Source organism: Cottoperca gobio, chromosome 19 (assembly GCF_900634415.1).
Source record: "Cottoperca gobio chromosome 19, fCotGob3.1, whole genome shotgun sequence".
NCBI lineage: Eukaryota > Metazoa > Chordata > Actinopteri > Perciformes > Bovichtidae > Cottoperca > Cottoperca gobio.
In genome coordinates, this window is record NC_041373.1 from 3,153,756 (window position 1) to 3,175,102 (window position 21,347).

The 21,347-nt window shown below is 41.2% G+C and overlaps 1 protein-coding gene across 2 annotated transcripts in view; it reads right to left on the reverse strand.

The window, feature by feature from the left end:
* Positions 1-21,347, reverse strand: part of caskin2 (CASK interacting protein 2) — a 49,683-nt gene that overhangs the window by 20,945 nt on the left and 7,391 nt on the right. For both annotated transcript variants that reach the window (XM_029455850.1, XM_029455849.1), the window contains exons 3-5: positions 3,738-3,789; positions 1,778-1,875; positions 203-348 (exon numbers count right to left, since the gene is read on the reverse strand). In XM_029455850.1, coding sequence (XP_029311710.1) covers positions 203-348; positions 1,778-1,875; positions 3,738-3,789 — 296 coding nt within the window. The remainder of the gene's footprint in view (positions 1-202; positions 349-1,777; positions 1,876-3,737; positions 3,790-21,347) is intronic.

Genomic DNA, 21,347 nt, shown 5'->3' on the forward strand with positions numbered 1-21,347 from the left:
AGGCTGGAGGAAAGGAATGTGTGCCTTCACTGCCTTTAGACTCCTTTGAAAAACCTGCGTCAAGGCATTAAAGGTGTAACTGCTATTGTTGGTGGACAATACAGGCTGAGACACAAAGGGGGTACATTTCAGTGGGAGGACTGGTAATGCCTTGGGGCTTTGCCCCTGCAGCTGAGGTGTCCATGTGTGTGTGTGAACTCACCACCTCGTAGTGTCCATACTGAGCTGAGAGATGTAACGGCATCTGTCCATCATGGGAGGTGGAGTTGACTGAAGCTCCGGCTCTCAGCAACAATAAGACAGAGTCAGCTTTACCCTGCCACGCTGCGTAGTGCAGGGGACGCATGCCTAGAGTCGGAAACATGAGAAAGGGATGGTGCTTTGAAGAAGCACTACAGAGAATATAACCCTGAGCATATCATAGTATTGGTATGTTTTTTGGAGCCATGTTGGGGACTTAAAGTCAGAATATCTTGGCCTCTTGGCGCTCTGGCTTTTAACATTATTTTTTTTTTTTACACATTCAGCAAACACAAAGCAACATTAGCACCGACTTGAAATCGCAGTCCAATATTCACACTGTAAAGTTGTGGATCATAAAACCAAAACAATGAGCTTAAGAAGACTAAAACACTCTGCAGAGCAGGTGACACCTTTAACAGGACACAAGTCATCCGTTGTTGATATGAAAAAGTATTAATTAGTGCAGCTTTAGAAACAATTATACAGTATGTCTGTAGAATTGAGTCAAGTCAAGTAGTGTGTCCATGGTAGTTGACAGATATTCTCTCATGATCAAGTAGTTAGTACGAGTTACAGTTGCTTCACTCATATAAGACTTTAAACTTTACTCTTTTATCCTAACAGTTAATGATTTACTTCATATAACAGTAATCATTTCTTCTGTCTTTATTTTAAGGTAGGTGGCCTGCCCCCAACGTTAGTCCAGGGGACTTCTCCTTTATTTTGCTTCCCAAATTATTTGAACTTGATCCTCTCTATTCATCAAACTTCAGTTCAACGTAAAATGTTTTTTAAATTATAAGTACCTTTAGATTAAGCTTCAAAAATAATAATAGCTAATGATGATTGTTGGAGTCAAGTGAGTTTAACTTGACATTTTTAGAAGTCTTGTATATTTGTAAGTAGTCTTGATGAGCAATGACACATTGGGACACACCATGGTCCTTTTCCCCTGCATTGATATGTATCAATACTAGAGAAGCATTCATTTTATAACATTCGCTCCTCAGATTGCTGCATCCTGACTGGCGTACCTTGACTACTCCTCGTCTGTACAACAGGCCAGAGTGTTGTACGTATGTGATGCTGCGGTGTATGTTCCACTTAGCATGCATGAGACCCTGGATTCTAAAACTGACAAGCTGGCAGGAGGTGCCAAGAGGTAAATTCAACCTTTAAAACAGCCCTTCAGAAATCTATAGCTGACCTCAGAGGTGTCACACAATGTTATGAGCGCTACACCCTCTGGTCTCAGTTGCTGAGCACAGATTCTACTACATTTGTTCCGCTTTGAGTCTGAAGATATTTGCTGTAGCATTTCTGTCACTGCATGGCAGACAAACTTCAAAGTGAATCATATTTATTCATATGGGTCAAACTTATTTTCAGCTGAGAGTGTCAGAAAGCTGTTGCGGAAGTTTCAAGCTCAATTTGACCTCAACTGACTTCCCAAATGTGAACATTTCTTTCCCGAGTTGTTGGTTTGTCTGGTGACATTGGTTCAGCTGGTAAAGCTGTTCCGCTACCATGTTACCGTTGATGTCCTTGATATCCACCGTGGCCTGGGCCTCCAGCAGCAGAGACAGCAGCTCCGTGGTGCCTGTCAGAGCGGCATGGTGCAGCGCTGAGAAGCTGTGGGCGAGAGAGCAAGAGGGGGGGAGGGGTCAAGGGAGAGCAAGAGGGGGAAGAGACAAGGAGATGAGAGGGATTATAAATCATACTGATGACTTTACAGCAGGTGAGCCCTTTTCAAAACTCCAGTGTGTGTGTGTGTGTGTGTGTGTGTGTGTGTGTGTCTCTCTCTCTCTGAATGTCTGTCAGGTCGCAGTATATTCCGCAGAGGGAGAAATTAAAGGCATAAATTCTTGCCGACAAGTTTTACTTTGGCTTGCGGCGACACAGACAGTGAATGTTCCAGAGGAGCGGACCCTCCCCGAGCTGAAGCACACTCCCAGCATTTGGGAATAAAATAACAACAACTGATCTCACACAGCCTCAAGCAGTCATAGTGGAAGCCCGGAGCTCTGTGGCAATAAACAGCCCGGATACATTTGGAAAGAGAACTTACTGTAGCTCTCAACAGATGTCAATAGAAAAGTGTGAAACGGTTAACACTTGAGTTTTAATGGAACACAAATGCTTCTTCACATTTTACTTATTTACCAAAACCCACCAACAATGAGGTGACATTCAGAGGATCAAATTGAGGTATCATTTCTACTAAAGTACAAAGTTTAATAAGTAAAATAAGCACAAAGTCACATGTTAACAGATCAATAGAACAATTTGCTTTCTTCTTACTTTTGACTTCGTATTGCTTTTTAATAAAAGTGTGTTCAGAAAAACAACCATTGACGTTATTGTCAATACATTTTCTTCCCACAGGAATACTAGAATCTAGAATAAACAAGTAAACAATTCTGGTTGTATTTAAAGAAATATAACATAGAAATATAACAGTCACCCTACTCTTAGTATTTAACCACTTCCTGTCTGTATAGTCTATTTAATGAGTTAACGCACTTTATATGATACTCTGTACGACATGATGACGTTTAGACGTCAGTCTGTGATGATATGAAATCTGAGGGATCTCCAGACTGTGAAGTGGCTTATCTTATCAGAGTCTTTGTTTAGGCCTTCATGTCCCTCTCACACACACACACACACACACACACACACACACACACACACACACAATACCTTGTACATATCCAGAGTGTCTGTCTGGGGTGGTGTTGACTTAGTGACAAGTGACTGTTTGCTAACCTTCCCCTCCCTTTTATATTCCATCTGCACAGTTGTCATATATCACAGGTGAACACACACACACACACACACACACACACACACACACACACACACACACACACACACACACACACACAGACACACACACACGTTTAATTTCAACACCCCTATTGTGTATCACCACCCATCCATGCACTGCAGTGACCCAACGCAGCAGGCCTCAGTCAGCACATACATCAACACACACAGCGGCTTGCAGAGGGGATTCTTAGCTCGTCTGATGGCCTACTTTGATAGATCTAAAAAAAATAATTGGATGAAAAAGAACAAAGACTAAACACCTTGAATAAAGGTTGGGATTTTTACATTATTCTGGGTGTGAATATGAATATGTGCATATTTAACAGAATAAAGTAATTTTCTTTACTCCAACAGATTTGCCTGTTGCATTTTCATATATTAAAGGAACCCTCTTGCTTCTATCTTTCTTCTTCTTTTTCTACGTGTCTAACAATGAGATAATAACTCTGAAGGGCACTATATGTCGGGACATGTGTGGGATGTGGTTATGAGTCACACGGTGGTGAAGACTGAAGACAAACAGAAGGCAGCCACAGGTAAGGCATCTTTTCCTATGTGCATGTCAATCAAGACACAATGACTCCTCATTGCATTCTTTAGACTCAACTTCACGCTTATCTCACAAGCCGACAAACACCAGCATGTACACACACTTCTCTTACCCGTCTAAGTCTTGGTAGTTGATGTTGAGTCTCTTGGTGGAGCCCAGCAGCTCTGGAGACAAGACAGATGGGGGGAGGGAATGGAAAAACATCATTAGTATTTGGTGACTTATTGGCTTTTCATTCAAAAGGAATCCCTCTATCCCTGCCAGTCCCCGTGTGTGTTTTCAGTTTTATTTTTTTCCACCCGTCATCACCCCTTCTTTCAAACAACCTGACATCCCGACAGGATGAGGAGCTTTCCTCACCTACTGCAGCCTCACCGTTCCCTCTCTCAGTGCGTCTCACACGCTCATGGCAGCCAAATGATTCATAAACAAATGATTCTGCCTCGCAGAAATGTACCATTCCACCTCATTACACTGCTTACTTATCACAGCTCTTTGGAATTGAGGGTGACAACCATAAAAACACAAGCATGCCAGGATAAAACGTTTTTTTCCCTCCACAGCAGCATAGTCAGTTTGCAAGACTACAACAACAAGTTGTATTTCCACTCATCTCGGAACAGACAGACTGCTACTTGTCCCATGTCTTACTCCATGAGGGAACATACTCTACTCTATCATATAGTCAGACTGTTCACAATGTTTTGAATTGGTTGGAAAACTGGTCCCAGCTGTTAATAATGAAAATATTTTCGAACCTCATATACATACATCAGGAACCTCAGGAGACGGCTACAAAGCTGTCCATGGTTTGCAATGGAAGCGTAGTTGTATCAATGTTTTAGTCTAAACTTTTATTGTGACAACAATTCTTCAAATGATATCAAACTAGACTTTCAGAATTCAAAACTCATTCATCCATCTCCCTCCTCTAATGAGGACCGGAAACTCTCCACACACAGCTGAATATCCGCAGACATCCTACAGCAGATATCAACTGTAAAGGCTCTACTGTCCACCAGACCCACACAGCCTGAACACAGAACTTCATTCACTCAATCTCCCTCACTGTTCTCTCCCACATAGGTGTGGAAAATCACATAAGTGTGTGTGTGTGTGTGTGTGAGTGGGGGTTGATGTTTCAGATATAACTGGTAACCGTCTTTGATACCACCAGTAGCATTAGTGCTGAAACAGCCGGTCAACTAATCGAGTTATTGACAGAGCATTAATGGAAGGATTCATTGTTTATTATTTATCTCACAAATATCAAACGTTCTCTGGTTCCAGCTGCTGAAATGTGAGATTTTGATGCTTTTCTCCATGTATTACATTTATTTGGGGTTTGGACTAGGGCTGCATGATATTGGAAAGAAACTGACATTGCGATATTTATTTTTCTGCAATGTTTATTGTAATATGGAAAAAATATAGTCGGTTGCCTGATTGTGATTGGTGGTTTGCTGTGCACAAAGTAAACTAGCAAAAAACTGTGTCTCCAAAAAGCCTTGAGAGTAAATGGTGTTCTATCAGACAGACTTCTCCTGTAGATTAACCATGCAAAATGTTTTCCTTCCTCCCTTCCCTTTAAGCTCCTTTTCTTCACACAACTACTTTAATCTTTTTCGAGCAACCATATGAATCAAAACCCTCACCGACCCACTCCTGGAGCCCCTGCAGTTGCCTACAGAGACAACAGGTCTGTTCATTCTGTCTCTGCAGGACAAGCTCTCCAAGCTACACGTGCCCCATTCCACCTGCAGGTGGATCACAGACTTCCTGTCTGACAGGAAGCAGCGTGGGAAGCTGGGGAAACACATCTCAGACTCCCGGATAATCAGCACTGGTTCCCCTCACGGCTGCGTTCTTCTTCTGCTCCTCTCTCTGTACACCAACAGCTGCACCTCCAGTCACCAGTCACCAGTCCTTCAAGCTCCTGAAGTTTGCGGCCGACACCACCTTCATTGGACTCATCTCTGGTGGGGATGAGTCTGCCTACAGGTGGGAGATTGACCAGCTGGTGACTTGTTACGGTCAGAACATCTTAGAGCTCAACGCTCTAAAACAATGGAGATGGTTGTGGATTTTCGGAAGAACGCAGCCCCATCCGCCCCCATCACCCGCCTGCAATCTGCTGCCCCTTCAGGACCTGTACGCCTCCAGGAGCCTAAGGCGGGCAGCAAAGATCGTATCGCTGCGGTCCATCAGGACCAAAACCTCACGACACTAAAACAGTTTCTTCCTGAGAGCTACTGGCCTCATCAACAAGGCCCGGACCCCCACTGACACACTCTGATCTCCTCCCAGAGACACTACAGGACACATTGACGCACATCTTTGTGATCTGTACACTACAAATGACTCTGCACTGTAAACATTTGCACATTACTGCACAATACTACAACAATCTACATACATGTAGCTCTTCCACTTTTAATTCAGATATACTGTACATATGTTTTCACAGTAATGTATGTAAGAAAGAACATACTCACTCACAGTGTGTCCTATCTGTGACACAATGACAACTTTTGCGTTTGTCGGCTTCAATTCTTAATATTTTGTCTCTTCAAACAATATTTCATCGACACTTATTGTCTCCTTTCTTCAACATTGGGAATATCAACAGCAACAACAACTGCTGGAGTGAGGGCCGCTGGGATACAACGTTTCACACACGTGTTCCATGAAGGAAAGTATTCCGTATTCATTCCACAAGATCAGTGTGACGTTTGTGTTTCATTCAAACATGGGAATATCAGTAAAGCCGAATATGATGCACATGTGATCCAGAAAGATGAAGCGAAGCAAGAGAAATCCCGCAACAAGGATTCTGCGAACAATGAGAAGTCCGTTTGGACAATGGACTTGCAAGCCGTGCTGATGTGTCCAAAACCCCAAGCCAGCTGCCTGTATAACAAAACGAAACTGCAGGTCCATAACTTTACCCTCTTCGACTTGAAATCAAAGGAAGGGTAGTGCTATATTTGGTCGGAAGGTGACCTCAGTAGGGAGGTATTAGCACACCTTCAATATTGTCATTTTGAAGGTGTGATCAAAGACCATCCAGAATTCAAGGAGATGGTAGTGTGGAGCGATGGTTGCGGTTATCAGAACTGCAATGCAAATGTGGCAAATGCATCTTCTGAGCTTGCCAAGAAATATGGGGTACTAATAACACAGAAGTACCTTGTTGCAGGTCACACACACATTGAGGGTGACAGCATGCATAGTACCATTGAATGCAACATGATAACGGATATCATCACCCCGAGAGACGACATGATCATACTCCAGACTGCAAGAATCAGACCATCACACGACCACGTGAAGGTGGTCAAGCTTGATGAATTCCTGAAGTGGAATGGCTCTTACTTCAAGAGCATCAGAGCAGGCAAACAAGCTGGAGATCCGACTGTACATCATTTGCAGGCTCTTCAGTTTAGCAGTGATGGTAAGGTCCACTACAAGGTATCCTTCTCGGAGAACTCTGCGTGGGAAGCACTGCCACAGAGGTTACAGGTGCCAAATAAGCTGCTTGCATGGATCAGAATGTTTCCACACGCTCTGCCGATCAAGGAGAGGAAGTCCCAGGACCTTCAGTGCATGAAGCATGTCATGCCTGTCCAGTGTCATCAGTTCTTCCACAATTTGCAACATAATTAGGCATCAATGAAGACTGACTGAGAATGAAGGGGAGAAATAGTTTTAAATGGAAATAGGTTAGTTACAAATAAAAAACCCAGCAAAGAAGAGCTGCAGGGAGACGTGGGAAGACTCACAAACCTCCTCAGTGTTTGATTTACCTGCCATTTGTTTGATTTAGCTAAGAATGACTTAAGTTGTAACTTTTGAGTTTGCTTTGTTGAATTAAAGGGCCATCCACGGTCTCTGTGTGCTCCGCTAGCATTTTAAACTGTTTGTGGCGGACCCTTCCCCAAGGTCTGTCACAGTAGTGGGAATAAAAGAAGTGCACTGTTTTTCCTAAGTCAAGACATTTGACCTGTCACAGTGAGTGTCAGTGTGTGAATAATAAGGTAGCTGGATTGTATTTATCTGGTTAATGCTGTACTGTCAGTGTGAGTAGTCATTTTACACTTCCTCTTTATTTTATCTTCCAAACCTTGCTTAGTGTCTGACTGTCGCTGCCCATGTTCAGTGCTCCCTCTGCCCTGTTTCTAGTGATGTTTCAAAACTCTGAAAATGAAACCCAATTTGTAATTAATCGCATTGATCCTTTATGTAGAAATGTAGAAATAAAGAAAAATGGATTTCATCATCAAAAAGCCTGTTGCAAAAAACTTGCTATGAAAAAGCTGTGTAGAATGACTGCATCTTATAAAACACAAAATTAATAAGAAAATATGAAGCAATTTGTGAATTCATAGCATATAAATGGGTTCCCACTGGAGCACTGATTAAATATTTAATTCTTTCTTTCTGGTTTACTGGTGATATTCTTTAGCTCAGAAAAGTTGTTCAGGGAAAAGCATTGTGATGTCCAATGCAGTCGGGGTTTTGTGCATTAAAAAAAACATGTGAAAACTTTAATAAAAGCACAAAGAGAGTTATAAAACAGTGTGCTGCATTCCTGTAATGAAACCAATCTGTAAAATATATTGATATTCATGATTATCCCAAAATGAACAGACTTTCTACGATATTGAAGGAACTTCACACAGAATGTACCATTTCCTTTGAGCTAAGTGGGTAAAGAAGGCATTTCTTTCACATGAGGTGATCATTTCACACTGGATCCTCACATCGGCACACGTTCACAGCCCTGCAGCGTGTTTTAAAGAAACCCTGTACCTAAAGGTAACACTAATGTGCACGAAACACAGGCAATGCTTTATATTTGATGTAATCATTTTACAGCGGTCCTGTGACGTTTACATGCGGGCGTATTGTGGAGCAGTTGCTGCTGAAGACTCGTGCACAAAAACAAGGGCCTGAAGGCACAAAAAGGCACATTGATAATGAGACAGATTGAGGGGTTGGGCGTTTGGGCTGCTTGCCAAAACGGGGTCTAAACTGTCCCAGCGGTGTGGAAAGAACAGCGCCTTTCAGGAGTTCTAGTTACAACATGATCTGGCATTCCTCACATAGCACACCCACCATGCTATCCTACTCGCTCGCTGTCTCTCTGACTTTGTATCTACAAAACTGTCAACTCCCTTTTCTCCCTTCTGCTTTATTTCCCCCTCCCTCCTTCCCTCTTCACACACAAGTTATAGGGGGCTCCTTCTGACAAACATGATCAATTAAAGCATCAAAGAATGAGGAATCTATACCTCCGTTCAGGTGGGAGGAGGGCAATGTTGTTGTGTGTCAGGTGTGTGTAAACAAGGGCACATGCACGGACTCACTGCAAGATCAGAGGAGTGTGCAAATAGCCCCCATACTTCTTCAGGGGAGCAACACAGAGAAGAAGGAAAAGCTGGAACATGTAAATAAAAGATAAAAGACAACAAACAGCTTGCTAGTGTTTCTCTCTTTCAACAAGACTGCGGCTGGCAGAAGCGTCTGATGCTTTGTTTTGAACGGCTTTAAAACTCATTGCGGACCCTGTCTTTGATCGTGGTCCACGCATGTAAAAGAAGCTGGAAGGAAAACACATACAAATAAGGGTGTTTCACATTGCATTAGTATGTTGAGGCACACTACATAATTAAAGGAACTTTGATCTATTAATTCTGGGTTCACACTACACAAGTTCCGGCCAATAACGGCCACAAACGTTGGTCATAGAGAGCGATAATGTGGTTCAGGCACAACAATGGCTCATTTTATCCCATGTAGTCTGCCACAGAGGAACACAGCTGACTGTGCTCTGGGAGGCTCGACGACGTCCCAGCAAAAAGGAATGGCATGTCAGAACGTTCTGCCTTCTTTTGTGTACTTACATAACAAATGATTCCAGCTGCTTTACTTTCATTCATGAAACCGTGGTTATCTATGTAAACATGTTGGTGCCGTCAGGTGGAACAGTGAAGTTAATCACTGATGTACGCATTAAATAGCCTTGTAAAGTCATATGGCTAGCGTGTTAGCAAACTATTGCCTGTTAACACATCTAACAGACGTGGAGCAACATTAGCAATAATTTGGAGGAAAACATTTGTCTCCTTAGCTGCTAAACGCTCCACTTGTACACCAGCTGGTGTCTAACTGTGTCTGACTGCTGTTTGCTGTTGAGTTGGTGTACAGTGGCTTTATTGGAGCCTTTTCTCTAAAAACAACGTTCATGAGAGCTATGAGACTGAACCAGGACAGTAAAGTCGCGGGCCATAAAGTGAAAACAATGAGCTGAAAAATGCTAATGCAGAGTCGGCTGATAATTCTCTTTGGTTTCTTCACAACCAGCGACATCTGTTTACATTACAATGTGACCCATTGTTAATATACACATTAAAGATGTAATATTGATGAATCCAGCCGTCTCTGTTAGTGAGGGCGGGATCGTTTCTTTACTGCAGCAACGCTTGGTGACTTGACTGATATAAGAGTGTATCGTAACACAAAAGTCTGGTCTGGTGCTTCTTAAATGTCGCTTGGTGCAAAACGCTTCTCACATTGTACTGATGGTAAATCTAGTCAACTTGTCCAGTGCAGCTTTCTGAAGTGACTGTTCTTACAGCATATTATTGCCACATGCCACCTTGGAGCTTTAAGACTGCTGTTTTAACAAAGAAAAAGGTTTTTAAAAACCCTATCAGAAATAACAGTGGTTACTAGCAGCTTGGCTTGGCTCTGTGGAATTGTGTAAAGAAAATATTCCTTGGAGTTACCACAGGGAATTAAAACCCACTTCCTCCCACACCGGATTCTCATTTACAAAAGCAGAAAAGGACACTTGATTCAGGAGTTGTGGGTTGGGAAGAACCCCCCCCCCCCCCACCATTCACACACACACACACACACACACACACACACACCGCAATGAGGAGAAGGTAAGCAGCATACAAACAGTGCAGCCACAGCAGCCTGGGGCGAGACCAAAATACAGGGGAGCGAGAAACAGTGGTAATTTAAGGTCATTATCTCTCTCTGGGGATAAATGGTTTGTGGTCAGGTAAGGACCTCATCAAGCGAAACACTTATCTGAGGAACACATCCATCTTACGGCACTGCTTACTGAAAGGGTAAACAGACTCTCAAACCAAACCACTGAGGCAGAGCGGGGACTTTACTCCAACTGTCGCACAGAATTCCTAATAAGGCTCCGAAAACATAATAAGGAATGTACTTGTTTCTGCATGCAGCACACTGTTGTTGTTTATTGAAATCAGGTAACACACATTTAATATTACATGATTTCAAAATGTAGTAAGACAAAAGAAATAAATAAGGGTTCATAATCCATGAAGGTGTCTACCAGGTCCGCAATAGCGAGTAAATCACCTTAAGGTTCTCTAAAGGTGGGCTGACCTTTAAAGTGGACGAGCTTTTCTCTTCTTAGTGACCATCCGCTCCTCAGAGTTTTGCTCAACAGTGTTTACATTTTACCAAACTTTAGTGAGAGCTGAAAGAAACCAGATACATTTACTCCTGTTCTGTACTCATAGGTGTTGCACTTTTTCTTCTCCAAGTGAGGCTGCGGATTTATCAATATATCAGTCCTGCTGCATTCAGATGATGCAGGGATTTCATGGAGTGATGGAGGAAAGAGCTTTTCATACGTTAAAACAGCTAACAATCGCCCACAATCATTCATAGATCAATGCAGACCCATTTACTGACTTTCTTCGATTTTGGCTAGAGAGTGTGAATTGACACACACAACGCACACACACACACACACACACACACACACACACACACACACACACACACACTGGAATAACAGATTAACATCAATAGTGTGTGTTATGGCCTCCCTTGTAACTTTTCTTTCTTTTCAATGCACAAAGTATTTCAACAATCTCTATGTGTTCAGGGAGGAATTCAGTTGTGGAACAAGTATTCAGATCCTTCACTTAAGTAAAAGTAGCCACACTGCGATGTAAAAATACTCCATTCCAAGTTTAAATCATTTCATCCATTTCTTTTACAAAGTAAAAGCACAGACATATTCTTAGAACAATGCACTCATAGTATCAAAAGTATTTGTTCTGGTTTTCTTACAAGCAATTATTGACAGATTTAGAAAATAAATGATTGACAAATATTACTAACCCCATTACATACAACTTGAAGCATGCCTTATCAGGAAGTGGTGCGCAGCATTTTAATGTTGACAATGGTCGAGGTCGACCTGATTTGAACTATTTAGTATAAAATATAGGCTTTATAATAACCTAATCATTACAACATTTTGCATTTAAACTATCACACTGAAAAGTGTCATGACTCTGGATTTGTGTTCCTGTTTTATTTTGTAGAGTTCACCTCCCTTGTGTCATGTTTACTTCCTGTCTTAGTGTGGTTTCCCGCCATCGTCAGCGTCTGCCCCGCCCCTGATTGTTTCCACCTGTTCCCACTCACCTCTTGTATAAATTGTCCTGTCTCCCCTTGTCGTGTGTCAGTTCGTCTTGTCATATCCTTGTCATAGCATGTGTAAGTTCCAGTGGTCCAAGTATCAGTGTGTGTTTTCAGAGAACTATGTTTATCCTCCTAGTGAGCGCTTTGAGTTAAGATTTTTGTTTTATTGAAGTAAAGTATTGTTTTTTTTACACTTTACATTTGTGTCTGGAGTCGTGCAATTGAGTCTTCCTTCCCTGTGTCTGAGTCGTAACAAAAAGTAACTGCAAAATAAATGCAGTGGAGTATAAACAAATATGTCCCTCTGAAATGTAGTGGAATAGAAGTATGAAGCAGAAGAAAATGGAAATGCTTAATAAAAAGTAACTCAAATGTGTACTGAAGTAAAGTTGTTATGCTCCGTCTACAAGTGACTGAAGAGAACAACATGAATCAACTTCATCTTCCCCATTTCCCAAGCAGCCAGAGACGGATCACTGAATATGAAACCACTCTACTCTCAGCCCGATGTCAGACAGAATTGTCAACTGGTTACACTCCCTGTCCAGTCAACTCAATGGAGTGGGCAGATTCAAAGGTCTGATCCCAGGCAACTCCACTCTTAAAACCTTGGGCAAAAAGAGTATGTTGGCATGACTACCCACCAGTGTCGACTTTAAATGCTGTTAGTTTCAGGCGTGAGAGTGGAGGCAATATCAGACTGGAGACTGAGTGTAACAAGTTGACAACTCTGTCTCATATCAGGCAAATAACAAACTAACTAACTCAGTAAACCGGAGCCCTTCTATGTCCAGCAGAACCAAAACCATCAGTATGCCTAAAGCTACAGTCGATGTGTGCGGGTGCAATTGACCCTTCGCTGACTGTGAATGGAAATAGAGCTGGTTTGCTTGCTTGCTTGTATGCATGTGTGAGTTTATGACACTGTGTTCAAGTAAACAGGCTGTGTGAATGCACGGTTAATACAGCTGGAGTTTACTGGCAGAGTTTCCTGACAAAGAAAGGACAGTGCACGCCACACACACACAAGGGCATACACAGACATCAAATTTGTAAAGCGACACACTTTAGCCAAATCAATTTTTCATCAATTGCACCATCACAGCATCCTCACTATAAGAACCAGCTGGAACTGGGTCTTGAGAAAAACCCTTAACATTAAAACACCTCTGGGTCGTATTATCTAATAAATTTGCTCCATTGTTAAAAATGTAGAGAGTAATGTCCCGTGGTGCCTCTGGCAACTAGGTCAGACACATACAATATTCGCTGACAATGAGCCAGTGTGGAAATGAAACAGATTATCTGGAGTGTTGGGTTGCATTGTGTACATTAGTGTGTGCACGTGAACCAGCGTTGCTACATCTGTATATTTCCTCATAAACAGGTAAAAACACGCCTGCAGGTTTCATATTACATCACACGAGTGACACTTTACATACCATTCAAAATCATCCGGTTACTGTACTAACTCCCTGCAGAGCTCCTTCTTGATTTCCATGCTCTGGCTTAGACCAGTTTACTGCTTTTAAATATTGGCCTTGGAGAAAAACTAGTTATTAATATTTATCATATACCTGAGGCAATATGACGGTATAAACTGTACCGTAAGGCAATATTTGCAAGCCATCATTATAGCAATGTTGGATTTTAGTTAGATCTTTGCATATTGCAATATCAAGTTCCATATTCTTTGATGATTTTAACCATCTCAAGGACCCTTAAATAAAACTGATATAGGACTGTGAACATTTTTTTTAGTATTGAAATTTCATCTGAATGGCTGGACAGGATTTAAACCAAAACACCAAAAATCACATGTATTCTATTTCTTTCACATCCAACTGACCCAACACAGGACACCCAACACTGAATCTGTAGAACACATAAGTATGCAGGTGTAGTAATATCTTTGGCTATCTACCTGGGAGGCTGAAAAACATTTTTTAGAAATGGACACCATGTTCTTGCATGTTCTTAAGAGGCTACAAAAAATGAATTTGACAGCTGTACAAACCTGTGCAACCAGAGAAGTGCACACTTACAGGTGATACCCTATATCCAGAGCCCACAGTTAGGTCTTCAAACTGTTTGACCAACAGTCCAAAACCCAAAGATATGCAATTTACAATGATGAAACGGAGAAAACAGCAAATTCTCAAATTTTGAGAAGCTGGAAACATAAGATATTTAAATATTTCTGCTCGATAAAAGTAAATTGATTGATTACTAAAATTGTTGTAGATTTCTGTTGATCAACTCACTGATTGACTTATTGTTTCAGCACTATTTAAGGAGGTAAAGGTTTGTACCAACTAGTCCTCCAATATGAAGAACTGTCACCTGGTATGATAGGCTGCGGTGCTCCAGTTTGGCCCTGTGCTCCATTGGAAACGACTGGTGGTATATGCAGGTGGTGGAAAGTGGTGAGTGATCGGGTATACTACGTGTAAAACTTACACAGAAAGCTTCTTTTTAGTACATGACTTCATCTCAGTTTACGAGCACACTCTGACCCGCCCACAAGTGGAACATGCCAGGGGCCGCAAAACATATGAGCCACCAAAGATGGATGTAAAGTAAGGTTCAAATGAACAGAAAGACATTTTGCCATTTATTTTATTGTTTTTTAACTCTCGCAGGTACGGCGGCCTGGTGACGGGACAAGGACTGAAGTTCAGCGGAAACTGGACATTTCGAATTGGAAGAAAAAGAGAAAGAAATGTGTTTTGTGTAGAAGTTACATTTTGGCACTTGTACATAATTATACTTTTGTTACAAATGGGGTCCACAAATATAATAAATAAATACATTACAAAAAGATTTCCAAGAACTTTTTAGGAAGTTTCTGTTTTTTAATCATTAGTAGCAAATTACATACAGTACTTCTTTCCAGGACACATCTTTAGAGCGCTACCCAGGTAAACAACTCTTTTGCCTGAAGAGGATACTGCCCCAACAACAAGCATGTATCCTTCAAAAGGTACAATGAGAGTGTGACACCTGTTGAACATGTTTAAAAAGTAACATGAATCCACTCGTGTTTTATAAGACTACATGAATCCATATTTATCCTCATCTACGACAAACATCTAAAGAAAATATCCCTGTGGATCAGGAGGTAGAGCGGGTTGTCCACTAATTGGAAAATCGGCCGTTCGATCCTCCAGTCCACATGTCGAAGTGTCCTTTGGCAAGATACTGAACCCCAAATTGCTACCGAAGGCACTGCCAACGGAAAGAGAAATATGGTGCATGTTTATTAAGAGTTTACCAGCCTGGAAGTGGAAACTGTTTGTGTATTTGTGACTTGTTTTATACTTTATTCTCTCTAAAATAAAGTTACGCTTAAGTTTGACCAGACTCGGAACCCTGGTGAATGTAAACACTTGACCTGTTTCTAGTGTTTCTACCAACTCTTCCCTCATTTCCATTTTAAAATAGTGAGTGTTCAGTAGCAAAGTCTTATAGCAATAGCAAGCCATTTCTGATTATGTTGCTGAGGTCGAAAAACAAACAATAAAATCTATTTCACAAAGGCTACCTTGCCCAGTGACCCCCTCCAGCTAGTGAGTTAACTGTGTTGATTATTGGCCTTATGCCGAACACCAGCACGAGTTCACACACTCCTACATGAATGGAAAAGTCGTTACAGTTCTCATTTACCCAAAGAGATAAAGATCAATACACTGTTGTCCCCACATAAAGTGGACATCTGGATGAATTAGATGCCAAAACATGTTCCTTAAAACAGGGGTTCCCAAACTTTCTGTGGCCAAGGCACACCAAAGACCAAGCCAAAATCTCAAGGCCCACCTGAGTTCATATCCGGGAAAAATCCTCTCTCTAACACATCGTATCACTGTTATCACTCTGTGGACATTTATTTAGCCTAGTCCTTGTAAGAAGCTATTCTCCTTCACACTCTAATATTTCCCACCATGCGCAAATGGCTAAAACGGGTTCGCTTTGACAGATTTCTTTTTTTTAATGATTGTTTTATTTATATTTAGGCCAAAGCATATAATACCTATTGTTTCTATATTGTGAAATAAGTGTGTAGGACAAAGTACCGATAAAGTACAGTGCTTCCCTGCGCTGCGCCCCCCCTGAAATTCAAGACATTTTCTTTTTGTGTATATATATATATATATATATATATATATATATATATATATATATATATATATATATATATATATATATATATATATATATATATAGATGCTCGCTGGCAGCATCATGCCGCCACGAGTTAATCGTTCGCGGATGGCGCCTTTCTCTCTGTCGGCTGAAATGGGTCTCCAAATATACCTGGGTGTCCCGCCCAAGTGAAGTAACTAGATGAGTATGTTATTAACCACTATTGTTGTGTTTTGATTAATTTTCCACTGCTTCCACTAACTATCTAGCTATTTGTCACACAGTTAGTGTGAAGAACGTTCTTTAATCATCGTGCATTCGTAAACAATCAGTTTGGACCCGGCAGTCTAACGTCCACAACACCTACCTGCGTGTGGAATCTCTTGCTTCTCATTTTGGCGCCCATGTAACAGGTTAATGACGTCGTAGAGGATTTGCTCTCATCAGTCACTTTACGTACTATTTTTGCAGGACATGAACATTGTATTGGTATTTTATGTACATATGACATATGCAGGGCTCTAACTCTTGCACAGGTAATGATCAGGATCAAGCATACAGAGCTTCATGAATAAAATAAGTGCCTCTTTAATTAAATATAACCTGAATTACATCTATAAGCATCGATGCGTCCTGACTCATAAAGACAACACACACCCACCTCAGCTTTAGGACATTTACATCTGTGCTGTGAATGTCTAATACTACAGTATTATTGCCATAATAATAATAATAATAATAATAATAATAATAATAATAATAATAATAACAATATGGGAACAATTCCACCCCTAAAATAACAGCACAAGAGTATATAAGTGAGAGCAATGATAGATTACGCTCTGATAAAATGCAGTTTGATAACAAGTGATATATAACTGAAGATACTGGTTTAGAACTGATGTGTTGGCCTAAATTACACCCAAAACACTTTTATCCAGACACTCATTACAATGAATCGTATCTTATTTTAAAAGGCACAGTAACCAATCAAACGACTACAAAGCTGTCACAGCCACAGTGATTCTCTTTGCTTCCAATTCGGGGTAAAAGACGGAAAGAATCAAAACAGTGCCATAAAGTAGAAGAGCAAAGCCACAACAGCAACCTCTCCTGTGGATTCTCATTACTGCTACCAGACACTGATACAGCCCGATTACCATTTGGGAGACATGCTCCTACCCATACACATTCATGTGAATACACAGGCAATGAAACGTCCTTGTCAGACAATCACAAAATCAATTCCACAACCTCAGAATACTCCGCCAACAGGTATGTGTTTCTCATCTTTTCACAGATTCAAATCAAAACACTTGGATAGAGAAGCAGGGCATGTAGAGGCAGAGCAGAAACCAGTGACACCATGCCTCGCACTCTGCCTGAATCACAGCTTGTTTTTTAGTAACAGGAGAAAAGAATGGAGTTCAATGAGGATGAGTGCCAGACTCAACAATGTGCAGCCTGGAGCTAGTGATAATAGGCTAGTTATACTAGATTAAATGACACTGTCTGTTGCAACCACATATGCACTACTTAATTCCTTTGTAAATTCCTAAGCAATCCTAGACAAGCTACCCCATCTGTCAAGAGTGGAAAGGGCTCAGGATTAATGTGTGTGTGTGTGTGTGTGTGTGTGTGTGTGTGTGTGTGTGTGTGTGTGTGTGTGTGTGTGTGTGTGTGTGTGTGTGTGTGTGTGTGTGTGTGTGTGTGTGCGTGTGTGTGTGTGAGATACAGTGCAGGAGTAGGTAACTCGAAAGCAGTGCACACACTATTTGGCTGCTACCCAACTGTCTGGCTAATAAAGTAAAAGAGTGATTAGCCCAGTTAGCCAGTTAGCTCATGGGCTAACTACAACCCCCTGCTGCTACAGACTCAAAACACTACGGATGGGATTAGACAAAAGTCGAAGAGTTGAAAGAAAATCAGCTATTCATGTGTTTGGGCCTAGGCTGTATATATGCATGGCGACACCACACCTTCTTAATCCACACAAGGACACATACATATGCACAAATTCACCTCTTCTTACATACTTTTAAGTCTAACAGACTTCTAATCTGACACTAGTCTAAATGGGTCATCCCTAATTCAAGGTACAAGGATGAAGGAAGGCGGAAGCCAACATAAAGGATGGGGGGAGGAGATGGGGGTTGTTAAAGAAGAGTAATTGTTGATCTGCAAAAGAAAGAATCCGAACGTAATATCTTTTGGAAAATACGCTAATTCGCTTTCTGTTCTTTTTTTCTCATGATGTGGTTAGCATAGCAAAGCGTTACAACTGGAAGCAGGTGAAACCACTAGCCTGACTCTGTCTAATGTGAAAAACACCTCTAAAACTCACAAATCGTAACTTTGTACACATTATAACTTTGTGTTTAATCTGTACACAAAGACAAATGTAAAAATGACAACATGGAGTAATGGGAGTAACATGGCAGAACTATTTCTAGACGAACAACAGTTTATCCATCCACCCAGCCGTTCTGTGCAGCATGTCCCACTATAGCTCTGTATAGGTAGCCAGATACAGTCCAGGTTTATGGAGCAAGTGTCTATGCAAGCACAATGGAACCAGACCTGGCAACCTCACGCAGTCACCGTGCCCAGCTGTTGTTTACCAATAATTATTTCCAGCAAATGCCCTTAAAAAAAAAAGTTGTGCTTACATTTCTGTTTAAGTATGAATTAAACAAACAATATACTGTATGTGTTAGCTAGTGAGCTTTAGATGTGCTTATTTTTAAACTTTGGACAGAGCCAGGCTAGCAGTTTCGCCTACTTTCAGTCTTTATGCTAAGCTAGGCTATATGATAATTCCAGCTCTATACTTGATGCATGAGGTTGGTATTGATCTTCTTTGTCATGTTTAGAGAGAAAGTGTATACAAATATTATCTAACATGTTCCATAATCCCTCTAAAGTTACCATAGATGTAAACCTGCAATAACTGATTTTTTTTGTGTTCTCTCGCCACTATGGAAGATTAATTCCGCCATTTCCTCTATGACGTAAACAAGCCTCCTGTCTTCACGTTGCGCGCTGTACTCACAACCCTGGACTGCGAGTCAGGTAGAGCAGAGCCAAGTCAGTAAAGCCACTTTCTGGAATATGATTTTAATTAATTAGTGAGCAGTGACCCGATTGAGCAGCTGGTTGATTGTATTTACTGGCCGACGTATGTTGGACCCTGTCTGTGTCACTTCAGCATGTGTTACAGTAGGGGAGACCAGGGGAAATTGTAACATCTCAAATTGCACCAATCAGAACAAACATTTGAATGAAAAAGAAAATTAACAGCAATAACAGCAACCAAATTAAACTGTATGCAATTAATTTACAGGTTCCATAAACCTAATAAACCTAAACCTAGTGAATTGTGAATATACATTTGTGTAAAGGTCCAACAGATTTCTGCACGGGCTGCACGACATGGAGGATGTTCCCACTGTAGCATGGGTGCTGTGTCTCGCCCTCGTTGGACTGACAAAAGCTTAAAGACAAAAGGTTCATAAATGTAAAAGGTTCATAAATGTAAAAGTTTTTCTGTGAAATTAGCATGCGACCTGTTTAGATTCCCTCACAGAATCCAATTCAAGAACCGATAAGTACCGAAATCAATAAGCAGAACTGGAATCGGAAACAGACTCGATAAAATCCAAACGATACCCGAGTGAATTCTCTGACTCTGGCTGCTAAATGCTCCACTCTGTTAATCTGTTAGTCTCTAACTGTCCGTCTGCTGTTTGCTTTATCAGAGCTCTTTTGCTGAAAACATCTATATATTGTCATTATATAATTTAAAAACATTATAGCTGCTTTAAAAACAATTACATAGCATCTTTGCTTCCTTAATATGATGTAACTCCTGATCAAATGGGTTGTCTGGAGGGTCATAACACAGTGAGAGAAGATTCTTGTGAGTAACCCAATGGAACTTAAGGTAAAGGAGAGAAAAGCTGTTTGATTTGATAGGAGGGACAGGAGGCCAAGGTTACTTAACATTGTATGGACTTCATGACATGAGCAATCGTAGGAGACTGAGAGCTCACAGGTGAAATGAAGATCCAAAAAAGAAATAGCATAATGATTGGATGATGAATGAGATCATCACCAAGATGTGAGTGAAGTTTGCTTAAGGAACTTAGAAATGATAACTTATTGCAGAAAGGCCATTAAAGATTAATCCATATGAAACGCCACCAGTGAGGATTGTGAATTTCTGCTTTTGCAGTGTGAACAAAATTCTTGTTCCCAATTTACAGCAATAAGTTTCACTGGTGCTGTTTTATGTTTTAGCTAGACCATAGAATATCGGGTTAAAACAGATCAGTGATGCTGTTTTGTCCTCATTGTTCTCCATGAAGTTTACTGGAAGTGATGTAATGAAGCCCTGGTGCATTTTATGTAGCGAGCAGTGTGCTGAACTCCGTTTAAAATATAGCCTTTTAAATTCTACATTGCTTGTCAGCAACTGGTCATATGGTAACTTAGGAGGTAATTGGGCTTTGTGAGCTCTGATTAATTTGGCATGCAGTTAACACACCATCGTTCTTACTTAGTGAAAAAGTGCCCAGGACTTGTGAAGGTCCGAGTCATCATTATACTATGTATGAATCAAAGAGCTGGCACAATAGATGTTCAAATATGATCTTTTTCCTTTTGTCTTGGCTGTTTGTCCGTCTGTCCGTTGAGAATAACCGAAAGGCCTTATATTTACCCTGACAGAGGAGAGGGTTGGGCTCTGGGTCAAGATGAAAGCAAGCATGTGTTGCAACAAAGACATTGTAATCATAAAGGCCTTTGAAGAACCTATAGTCTTTCATGGTCCCCATCCAGGGACGGGCAACACCCACTTCAGTCCACTCCGAGGCAAGAGTGTGTGAGAGGAGTAGACTTTGGGCAAGATGACTCTACATGTCAAGCTGTCACTCTACTTGCAACACAATGTAGGTAGCTGTACAGAGGCTGCAGCCTTCTGTGTACCCACTATATCTGTCTACAACAAGACCACCTGATTTGTCAGCTTGCAACAGCTAAGCAAAAAGAGGGAGGCAGTGGTAAGTCCACTTAAATTGACTGAGCACCCAACCTG